This window comes from Alligator mississippiensis, chromosome 1, assembly GCF_030867095.1.
Source record: "Alligator mississippiensis isolate rAllMis1 chromosome 1, rAllMis1, whole genome shotgun sequence".
Lineage (NCBI taxonomy): Eukaryota > Metazoa > Chordata > Crocodylia > Alligatoridae > Alligator > Alligator mississippiensis.
The window spans coordinates 350,439,536-350,451,220 of NC_081824.1; the positions used below are offsets into that span (position 1 = coordinate 350,439,536).

Sequence of the window (11,685 nt, forward strand, 5' to 3'; positions counted from 1 at the left end):
CTAGTTGCAGCCTGTCCCTCTCCTCCAGTGTGCCCACTTCTCCCCACATTTTAGTGTCATCCGCAAATTTGAACAAGGTGCTTTTCACCCTCTCGTCCAAGTTGCTGATGAAGATGTTGAACAGCGCAGGCCCGAGGACCAAGCCCTGGCAGACCCCACTGCCCACATCCCTCCAGGCTGAAAAAGACCCATCTACCACCACTCTCTGGGTGCGGCCCTCCAGGCAATTTGCGACCCATCTGACCGTGTAGGAATCAACGCCACAGTCACCTAATTTCTTAATGAAAATGGGGTGAGAGACAGTGTCAAAGGCCTTCCTAAAGTCCAGAAAGACTATGTCCACCGCGACACCTGCATCCAAGGATTTTGTAACCTAGTTGTAGAAGGCCACCAGGTTGGTCTGACAGGACCTGCCTCAAATGAACCCATGTTGGTTGCCCCTAAGCATGATCTCCCCTGCTGGCCCCTCGCAGATGTGCTCCTGGATAATTTTCTCAAAAAGCTTCCCCAGTACCAAGGTAAGACTAACAGGCCTGTAGTTTCCTGGGTCCTCCTTCCTCCCTTTTTTGAAAATGGGAACCACATTGGCTCTTTTCCAGTCCTCCAGCACCTCGCCAGAGCACCATGAGTGCTCGTAAAGCTGTGCCAGGGGTCCCACAATGACCTCTGCTAATTCCCTCAGCACTCTGGCAGCCAAGTACTCAATTGTATGAGAAAGTGGAAGTGTCTACATGTGCAATTAATGCGCAGCAATAAACTCCAGGACACATCACGCCGGAGTTTACTGCTCCCGGGGACCCCAGCATGTTGAACAGGATTGGAGCAGCCCCAGCTGGCAGGAGGGCCAGGGGCCAGCCTGCCACTGCTCCAACCCGGCTTAACGTGTTGCAGAGGGACTGGTTGGGGCATGAGGCAGCTTCAGTGCAGGAGCAGCCAACAGGGTCCAAAGGAATTGTGCAGGATCAGTTTGCAAGACAAACCAGACCCACAGACCAGCCCTGCATTTCAAACTGTTTCCTGGAGCACCCAGACAGGGTGCCATGTGCAGCTCAGTCCTGTTCCAGCCACTCCAGGGATGCTCTGTACAACCCCATAGATTTCATAGATTTTAGGGTTGGAAGGGACCTATTAGATCGGGGTGGGCAAAATGCAGCCTGGGGGTCGGATGCGGTCCGCCAGGCCATTCTATCCGGCCCGCGGGGCCCCTAAAAAATGTTAAAAATTAATATTTATCTGCCCTGGGCTGCCTGTCATGCAGCCCTCGATGGCTTGCCAAAACTCAGTAAGCAGCCCTCTGCCCAAAATAATTGCCCACCCCTGTATTAGATCATTGAGTTCAACCCCCCCACCCTGGACAGGAAAGGGTGCTGGGGTCAGATGACCCCAGCCAGGTGTTTGTTCAATCTCCTCTTAAATACCTCCAAGGAAGGGGACAGCACCACCTCCCTTGGAAGCTTATTCCATATTTTGGCAACTCTCACTATAAAGAATTTTTTCTTGATGTCCAATCTGAATTTGCTCTCTTCCAGTTTGTGGCCATTATTTCTAGTTATCCCGACAGGCGCCCTGGTAAACACTGTATCCCCTATTTCTTGCTGCCCCCCTCCCCCAAAATGAGTTTGTAGGTGGCCATGAGATCACCTCTCAGACTCCTCTTATGGAGGCTGAAGAGGTTCAGGTCTCCCAATCGGTCCACATACGTTTTTTTCTGTAGGCCTCTGGATTTGTTCCCTGCCATTTAGTTTGTTTACGTTTCTACTCCCTCGTCCAAGTCACTAATGAAGATATTGAACAGTACCAGTCCCAGGACAGAGCCATGTGGGACTCTGCTGCCCACATTTCTCCATGTAGAAACCGATGCATCTACCACCACTCTCTGGGTACATCCCATAAGCCAATTTTCCACCCACCGGACTGTGTAATGATCTACATTGCAACTGTTTAGTTTACTTATAAGAATTTGGTGGGACACTGTGTCAAAGGCCTTTTTAAAATCTAAGTAAATAACATTTACTTCAACATCAACATAACATAACAGCCCCAGAGCCAGAGCTGTCACTGGGCTGCGTTATACAGCCCCAGAGCTAGAGCTAGAGCTGGAGCTGGAGCTAGAGCTAGAGCTAGAGCTGCCACCACATGCAGCCTGACCCTGGATTGCCATGTACTGCATGTGGGATCACCTTTGGGACACAAGCTGGAACAGGTGGTGCATGCAACAATCTACAGGCTGCCCCCTGGGTCACTCTGGCAGCACCAGGAGCCAGAGGATACAGTTCCATGGACCTCATCTTTAACACCCCTGCATTAATCTACAATATTAAGCTTAAATTCATAATACACTACCAAATAACAGCTAATAGAAAGCCAGCTATGACCAAATCAGAAAGCTATTGTTAAAACAGAACTTGTCAATTTTGAGTTAAGTGTAAATTATGTTAGAAGCAATTAAGTTATTTGTTACTTTAGCTTGTTCTTTTCAAATGGGCACCCGTTATTCCTCTCATGGGTGGAGCAGCAAAATTGTGCCAGCTGACTATATCATCTCCAAATTTACCAATGAATAACTCAAGGCTTTGTAATCTGAATGCTAGCTGAATTCTAAATCTTTAAATACTTCCTTTGTTTGTCATATCCTTCCCAGAATTAATGGTCCCATCAAAACAGTGTCCAGTGCTGAGTGTTTTGAAAGTGCATTTTCAAAGACAAGATGAGTACTAAGTTTCACTGAACCATCTTCGGGTTTCTGGCAAGTTTAGTTTATCAGTTCTTTATTGGCTTACTAATAGAAGCCTTATTATTACATGGTAAGCAAGGAAAAACCTTTACTTAAGAGAATAATGACGTTTTTAAATTAAAATAAAAAATTTGTATTAGGAGTTTAACTGTTAAATTTTACACATTTTAGACTAAAACTGGACAAATCTGGAGCATTCTGTAGTAAGCCCAGGCAGTGAAAGCTGCTACTGTTCACTCTTTCACTGTCTTACGCCCTACTGAATTCAGCAGCTGAAGAAAGGAGGGGACAGGCAGAGACAGCAGAGCTGGAAACAGGGGTTCCAGACAGACTCCTGCACCAAATGCTCACGTGCAACATGGACAAAGGGAGGTGCAACTGTCAACATACCTTCTTTGCATGTCTTCCTTCCCCCCTCACAGCTCCACAGATGACCTACCATCGGGGCAGGTAACTTCATCTCTTAATGCCCATTTCTACTGCCACCCTTTGTCTACCTTATCTAATCAGACAGGAAACTTTTCAGGGTGAGGGAAATTTCTAAAAACATCTTTATAGTGCCTAATATAATAAGACCTTAATCAAAGCGGAACCCCTAGGCAGTAAGGTAGTACAAGTCAATAATTACCATAATGCAGGACCAATTACTCCTTAACTAATAGCAAGCATGTTTCCTTCATCTGTTATTAGTCTTGGTGATACCCCGCTCAATGTGCATTCCCTCCTTACAATAAAAATTGGAACCTTTAAAACAGCAGCATTTGTGGACTGTAACTGCACTGTACATGTCCCCATCTGCTCAAGACCACAAAGAGAAATTATTTTGGGGAGAACTAAAGAAGGTAGCTCTCGGGTCAAAATTTTCAGACAACAAAGACTCCCAACAAGTGAGGACGAAGAGTGGACCCACATGAATGTTAATATATTAAGGAATCACAGATATAAAATGTTAGTAACCATTCCTCCTCCTTCACCCATGTGCTGGTCTAGACAAGTGAAAAACAGGGACACATCTAGTAAGTAGGGAGTGAGGCATCTGGACTAACCATATAATGACTAACACTGGCCTATCTAATTTTGCAACTGAACTTGCAACCAAGTCAGCTGTTTAAGAAAAATCATTTATAGAAACTTCATGCTGTGGCTTTAGCACTCCTTCATCCAAGGTTAAAGTCGGAGGGGGCTTGCTGCATTTAAATCATTCTTAGTTCATTCACACAACAATTAGAACATACCAGCTAATGCAATTTTGAAATGTTCCCCTTTTAAAAGCAGTTCAAGCATTCGTGTGTCCACGCACTTAGTCTGGTCTTTCTGACCTAGTCTGGTCTTGCTCATTTGGTCTTATTGTGGACTTGCATAGATTTCACAGACACTAGAGCTGGAAGGGACCCCAGAAGATCATTGAGTCCAGCCCCCTGCCCCAGGGGCAGGAAGTCAGCAGGGATCATGATTCTAGCAAGATAAACATCCAAACGTCTCTTTAAGGCATTCAAAGTAGGTGCTTGAATCACCTCCGGGAGCAATCTATTCCAAACTTGGGGGGCTTGGACAGTAAAGAAGTTCTTCCTTATGTCCAGCCTGAAACGGTCATGGAGGAGTTCGTGACCATTCGACCTTGTCATCCCTTGGGGCACTCTGGTGAACAGACGTTCCCCCAGATCCTGATGAGCACCCTACAAATCCTTTGAGGTACCCGGTATATGCATTTCTGTTCTGTTAACCTTGGATGGCACTGCAGTTGCCATCTAACACGTGTCTTGGCTAGATCTAAGATGCCCTTGCTTGATATGGAGAAGTATTTAAGGAGAAACAGAGGAAATTAATATATCAGACAGTCTGTAAGGCTTTTTTTTAAACTTGTCACTGAAGACTGCTTCAGAAGTCTCAACAATGTGAGCGAGCAGCTCTCAAAATGCTCAGAAGTCACTGGGGGCTGGCAGAGAAAATGATAACATCCTTGTGAAGCGAGGAACGAGAACCCCTTGGAGATGGAGAACGTTACTGAACAAGTTGTAGGGCCAGGTTTTTAAAGGTATTTAGACACCAAAAAGATGTAAAGAAGGACAGAGTAGGATTTTCTATTTTGCCAACATACCTATTTCCCATTCATTTCAATGGTAGGTGCTCACCTGTAAACAACAGTACATGCATTGTTAAATGCTAAAATCCCTTTAAAAATCTGGCTTCTATTACCGCTTCTGTCAGCAGCAAATATTCCTTCTTATCTACAGAAATGAAGGTAGCAGAATATGCTTGACACTTGATACTTCCTTGAATGCTAAGAAGGAGTTCTGGATAGAAGTTTCTCATGCATCCCGTGTGACCAAGGGGAGGATAAGATATTGGTTGATTTAGATGGCTGACCAGGCCATTGCCATGCTTGAAATTGATAAACTAAGGCTCTAAAATGAGAGCATCTTATTTACAAATAAAGTCTTTCAGCTGAATTGAGTAATCTAAAATGGGAAAGGTCACCTAAAGGATTGAGAAAATATGTCAATTCCAGTGATGTAAATGCAAAATAATCAACATTGAAAGTTGGTGCTGCTCTTTGAAATGACTTTGGTACCAAAAGATCTCGAATACCATGAGTATCTCTGTACATGGCATTGGAATGTGATGGCAGTACTGGGAATACAGTCATCTCCTCCTCAGAGAATTAGCTGGCACCATCCCAGCTTGGTTTTTTTGACAGTGCCATTCTCAATACTGGTGTGGATAGTAATTCCAGTATTGAAGTTTACATTAGTGCTTGCTAATTGCAAGTATTTTAAAAGGCATGACTGCCAAATATGTTTTATGCTTCCTTTTCTAAGTCAGCATCACTTGACCCTGTTGCAAGTTGAGTTCCCTGTTCACTGAAGAACAGGAAGAAAGGGAATAGTGCCATGAACCAAGACTTTCCCAGAGGACCTTCTTTGGCTCAGCGAGAAGGCAGCACATACGAGTCTTCATTGCCAGTTTGTACCAGGCTTTTATTTGACAGTGCCAAGAACTTTTTTTTTTTTAAACCAGAAAACCTTTGGGTGCTGTGTTCAGTTTGGCAGAACCAATGGTTACCAGAGACTTATCAAAAGTCAAACCTATATTGGAAGTTGATCCTTTTTCCGGGGAGTCTGAAATTCCTCTTATAAATAACTTGAGAGGGTGTACCTCCAGATCAGCATCCATGGACTTCCTTTTCCTGTTGAATGGTCTGGCAATGCTTCTTCTCAAGACAAAGCAGAAATGGAATTTCCAATGAAAGAAATTAAACTAGCAAAAGATTGGCGCAATTTGAAAGCTAAAGAATTTGAACTACATTCTGGCACTGGTAAAAACATAGAATTGCAGAGTGATACATTCAGATAAGGTTTTTATTAAGGTGGTAGGTGATATTATACAGTATAGCCTCATAAAGCCGGATACCAAAAATCCGGAATTATCAAAAATCCCACACTTCCTCCCACCACACTGGGACCGGCTGCCACTCTCCCCCACCCTCCTGGACACGGAGACAGAAGCTTGCACACAGCAGCTGCCACCACCATTCTGCGCCACCACTCCATGTGCGGCTGCTCTGGGACTGGCCATTGCTATCCCTTCCCCCCCTCTGGGACCAGCCGCTGCGCTGGTTTAAAAAATCCGGCACTTTCAAATTTCCAGCAAGTGCTTGGTTCCAAGCACACCAGATTATGAGGTTATAGTGTATAATAAAATTAAAAAGGAGAAAATTTTAAAAAGGAGTGTCACAGAGACTTGCGGACTTTTAAATATATTAGGTCAAGCTTCCCTTTGACTGGTGCACCCCAAATGGAGCTGACAGGAAATAGGGAAATAGGAAGGGTATCTGGATATGTGTGAAAGTTCCCTGGAAGGGATGGGATCTGCTAGGTAAGACCTAGCGGGGACTCACAGGAGCTCCGCAGGATCTGGTAATCGGTGCAAAAGCCAATGGTGAAGTCCTTGAGGATAACAAGGGAAGTAGTAGTGGCAGCTTTGCCATATAGTCCCAGCTGTGAAAGGAAGGGTACATTTGTGTACCAGAAATTTACCCTATCTAAAAGTATGTTTACACTGGAAAGATATCAGAGCTCACTACAAATGAACTAGCTTAAATTCCTGATCCAGTTTAGCAATAGCAAAATAAATCAGCCTGTCTGGAACTCCAGACTGCTGCAGCTAGACTGGCTCTAGTACCCGGGTCATCTTGGGTATCTCTCGTCTACACTGAAGTATAGGTATGTCCTAATTTGCAATTAGAGCAGTGGTTTTCAACTTGTGGTCCATGGATCCCTGGGGGTCTACAGGCTATGTCTAAGGGACGGTGGGCAAAATGGCAGACTCAGCTGGCAGTTGGACCCCATTTCCCAACAGCCCCTGCCTGCATGGCTAGGGCTGGTCTCCACGGCAACCCCAGCCACATCTGCCCATGGCTGGGGTTCCCACAGAGGCAGGGCAGGGCAGGGCAGATGGCTGTTCTGGAGCTGCTGGGATCTTGTGGCAGGGGCAGCTTGGTCCAGGGCCATGGCAGAGCCACAACCTGCTGACTGCACGCCCCTTCCCAGAGCGTGCAGGCTAAAGATCATGGCTCCTCCCCGACTCCCTGCAGCAGGGACAGCGTGGTCCTGAGCCAGGGCTGAGCCGCAAACCACTGCCTGCACACCCCTTCCCAGAGTGTGCAGGCTGCAGATCGCAGCTCCTCCCTGGCCCTGGACCAAGCTGCCCCCGCCACAAGATCCAAGCCACTCCAGAGCAGCCCCCTGCCCTGCCTTGCCACACGCCCTGCCAACAGGCTGGGGCTGGTCTCCATGGCAACCTCAGCCTTGCTATCACAGCACAACTGCAGCTGGGGTCGCCATGGAGACTGACCCCAGCCATGCGGGCAGGGGCTGCTGGGAAATGGAGTCCACTGCCAGCCAGATCCAAAGTGCAGCCTGGACTTTGCCAGCCCCTAGTCTAAGGGGTCCGCAAAAGATGGCTATGATCAATCGAAAGTATGCGAATACTCATAATTACAATTCAAAACGGTCTGTACCTCCACTCAAAATTTTTCAAATGAAAAATGTTGAAAAGCACTGAATTAAAGTAAACTCTGCTAGGGATACGAAGCAGAACCTCTCACTGGCTCACTACCATGAGTGGGTTAAAGGAAACTGAGGGTTGGATTAGACTTCTCCACTCTTTAGTGCCTTCATCTGGCATATATTACATAAATACATTCCAATCACCATTACTAGTTGAAAGATTCTAAACACACACACACACACACACACACACACACACTCCCGTGTTCATCTCAAGCAGGCTTCACATAAAAACACATTCAAATAAGGACTCTGAAGGATCTGACCAACTCAGTAGCTGTTGTGGAGGTACCAGCATGTGTTTCTTGAGTCTTAAGATCATTAATACCTGGGGGGGGCCGTTTACCACAGGGCTGAAAAAAGGTGGCACTCCAGAAGCATGAGACATAATGCACTTAGGTGCAGCCTGACAAAATCTAGAAAAGCAGCATTACTGACTCAACTCTTTCCAAAAAGTGTCAGGCAAATGACTTTTCTGAAATTCTGCTTTGGTGGCTTCCATATTAAACATCAATGCCTTTCTTAAGATTATTCAACTGCTGTATTATGAAAGTATTTGCAAAAAAGGATGAAAGTAAATGTACATAAACTGTTATACTTACACTTAAGCCAAAATCAAAAATTAAAAATAATATGGTAACTATAATAGACCATACTAATCCTAGGACAGTAATTTCTAAACATCCTCTCCCACTAACACTGGACAGCACAAAAGACAAGTTTCCATTCTAAACAAGTGCAACAAATCTTACTGCAATCATCATCCTGTTTCTTTTTCTTCAAGCATAAGTAAAGTATGCTGCACACCTGCATCACAAAGCCTTACAATTCTATTCTTACCTTGCATCAAGTAACGTATACAATACCTTCAGGTCTGCACCATATTCCACTAGGGATTTTATGTGTATTTTGTGTAATGATTGACAGAAAGCCCCTTACAACAAATAAGGCAAGAAGTGTTTTAATAATACTTATTCATCTGGGAAATTACATTTTGTTTCCACTCCCCAGTACCTACAAATCCACTCTGAAACTGCCTTCCTGTTTTTTAACATTATCCATGTATTTTTCTCCTGACTCCTCCTGATTTTACACCCACGTATCCTATTTATACATTGACCCCTCTCTACAACTCTCCATTGTTATTTATGTTCCTCTTTGGCTTGTGCTGCTCTGCCTAGGATTCTCTCCCCTCTCCAAATCTCCATTGGCTTATTAAGGGTTATTAAATCCCACTCACATTTCATTTTTGCTGGTACTTAATCTTTTCCATTCCCTCTCACTACAGATTATCTGTAAAAATATTTTGTGGCACATTTATCTCAAACTTACTCTCACAACTCTCTCTTTATTTACAGAAGAGCCCCAAATACTGGCATTTGCCCCCTCATTTACATTACTTCTCTGCAATTCTACATGTATCACAAGTTAAACTGTACAATAATGTTCTAAATGATATCCCAAGATTAATTAAAGCCTGAAGATACCCAAATTATGCTTGGCACTCTGGTTTGAGAAGATGATGCAAAACTCCAGGGGTCCAGTAAAGCCTCAGTCTGTTCTAACACAAGGAGAACCCGGGCACATGTACAAGTGGCACAAGCAGCCTTTGTATGTGGTACAAGGTAGATGAGGGGGTGGGCAGGCAGCACAGCAGCAGATAGGGCAGAAAGCTGAAAGCAGACAACAGACTAGGCAGGGGAAAGGGACAAGAGTGGCACTCAGAAAGGGTGCAAGGCTAATTTGTGGTACGTACGTCAGTCAAAAAAGTCTGTCCCAACTGCTCAACCATAAAGGCATCTAGGGACAAATCACCCAGAACCAGACATCCTTCATCAGAATGCCTCTTTGACAGAAAAAAGCAAGAGCAACTAGGTAAACCAGAGGTCTAACACTTATGAGCGGGTGGAGATGCTTTAGCACAGCATAGCTCCAAGCATGGAGCTGCTTCTAAACACAGCCTGCACCACCGCTACCAAAACTGCAGGCACCAGTCCTTCCCTCAGTGCCGCTGCCAGGATTTCTCCTTGCCGCCTGGCCATCACAAAGGTGAACCACCCTCCCCCCCCAATCTGCGGGCCAGATAAAATGGCTAAGCGGGCTGCATACATCTACACAGGGAAAAACTCCCACATAAGACAAGACAATTCCTAATTTCTGGCTCAGTGGACCACTCTTCTGCCCCTTCTTTGCTATTAAAACAATGCATGGGGATGGGATGAGGCAGCGTACTTGCTGTAATGCAATGAGCTAATCAAATTATAACATTAGAAAAAGTGAATGTGGGCCAATTTTTGACTTGAATCTGAGTTTTTGACAAGCAAGAGGAGGAAAGTTGACACGGTTTGTATATTTGTACAGCAAGGTTTTCCTCCAGTCCCAAAGAGGCAGTCATCCACAGACAGCTACTAAAACCAACAGGGCCCATGCTGTTACGTGGGTCTTTTTCTTGCACAGCATTACAGCCTGAGACCTCTTTTCTATTCACAGAGTATCTATAAATGGTCTAACTTGAAAAGTTTGCTCATTTTCAGTGCTTTTTTTTAAATTCAAACATATGCCAATCCCTGTCTAGCACCGTTAGGGTACTGCTACATGCAATTTGAAAGCCATGCTGCACAACTGGTCTCCTGAGCTACGTGAGAGTTGTTTTCCATAACGAGACACCTCTTCAAGCAACAGTTCTCAGAAAAGCGACTGAAACGTCTCTGGTTCAATTGCTAACTCTAACCAGCTTTCATAACTCTGTCTCACCCTGAAGGGGACGACATAATGACTGCTTGGACAAATGAGTCAGCAGCCATAAGTGAAGAGTCCAGGAAGAACAAGCAGAGGATCTCGGGGGTGGGAAGACCCTCAAGGGCGGAGTCCAGCGGGGGGGCTGACCTTTTCTGCCAGGCATGGCACACATTTGTCCTGTGCCCTCCCCAAGTGCCACCCAATCTGCTGCTCTGCTTTGTGCTCCTCCCAAAACACCACTCCAGTCCCCTTCCCAACGTGCTGCACCCCCACAGCCTCCCTGAGTGCCGCTCCAACCTCCTTCCCTTGCCTGGCCTGCTGCTCTGCTTCCTGCTCCCTCCATGGCCTGCCCAAGGGCCTGTCTGGCCCGTGTGATCTGCTGCTCTGCTTTCTGTTCATCCACACCCACCGGGAGTGCCACCCCAAGCCCCTTCCCCTGCCCAACCTGCTACCCTGCTTTCTGCTCCCCCCATACCCTCCCCAAGAGGCACTCTGGGCACCCTTCCCAACCCTCTGCTCTGTTTTCTGCTCCCCCTGAGTGCCAGCCCCACCCCCTTCCCCTTCCCAACCTGCTGCTCCTCCACTTCCCACCCCCCAGGCCCTCCTAGAGCACGACTCCGACTCCAACTCCCTCCCACCTGCTCTGCTGCTCTGCTTACTGCTCCCCACCCTCCTGGAGTGCTGCTCGGACCCCTTTCTCCTGCCCTACCTGCTGCTCTGCTTTCTGCTCCCCCCACACCCGCCCCGAGGACTCTCTAATCCAGCAGAGGCCAACCTTTCGGACAGGCACTGTGCCCGCCCCTACCGAGGGCCACTCCGATCCCCACCCACCGCCCGACCTGCTGCTCTGCTTTCCGCTCCCCGCCCCGATCCGACGCCGCATGACAACTCCCCCGCGCGCTCCCCGAGGCTCCCGGCGCGGGGCCCATCGCGTCCCCGACCGCCCCGCCCGGCCCCGCGCACACGGCCCGGCCCGGCCCGGCGAAGGCAGCGCCAGGGCCGCGAACTCACCGGCTGCCGCACCCCGTCATGGGAAGCCATAAGGTGGCGGCGGGGGCGGGCGGCACCGACTGTTGGAATGCAACCGGCAGCGCGGGCGGGGCGGCCGCTAGGGATGGGGCGGAGCCACGGCAGGGAGTGAGG

The 11,685-nt window shown here is 47.1% G+C and overlaps 1 protein-coding gene across 1 annotated transcript in view; it reads right to left on the reverse strand.

Annotated features, from left to right (window-relative positions):
• Positions 1–11,685, reverse strand: part of SEPTIN10 (septin 10) — a 53,767-nt gene extending 42,082 nt beyond the window's left edge. Inside the window, exon 1 of the mRNA XM_019484991.2 lies at positions 11,554–11,685. Coding sequence (XP_019340536.2) covers positions 11,554–11,583 — 30 coding nt within the window. The 5' untranslated portion in view covers positions 11,584–11,685. The remainder of the gene's footprint in view (positions 1–11,553) is intronic.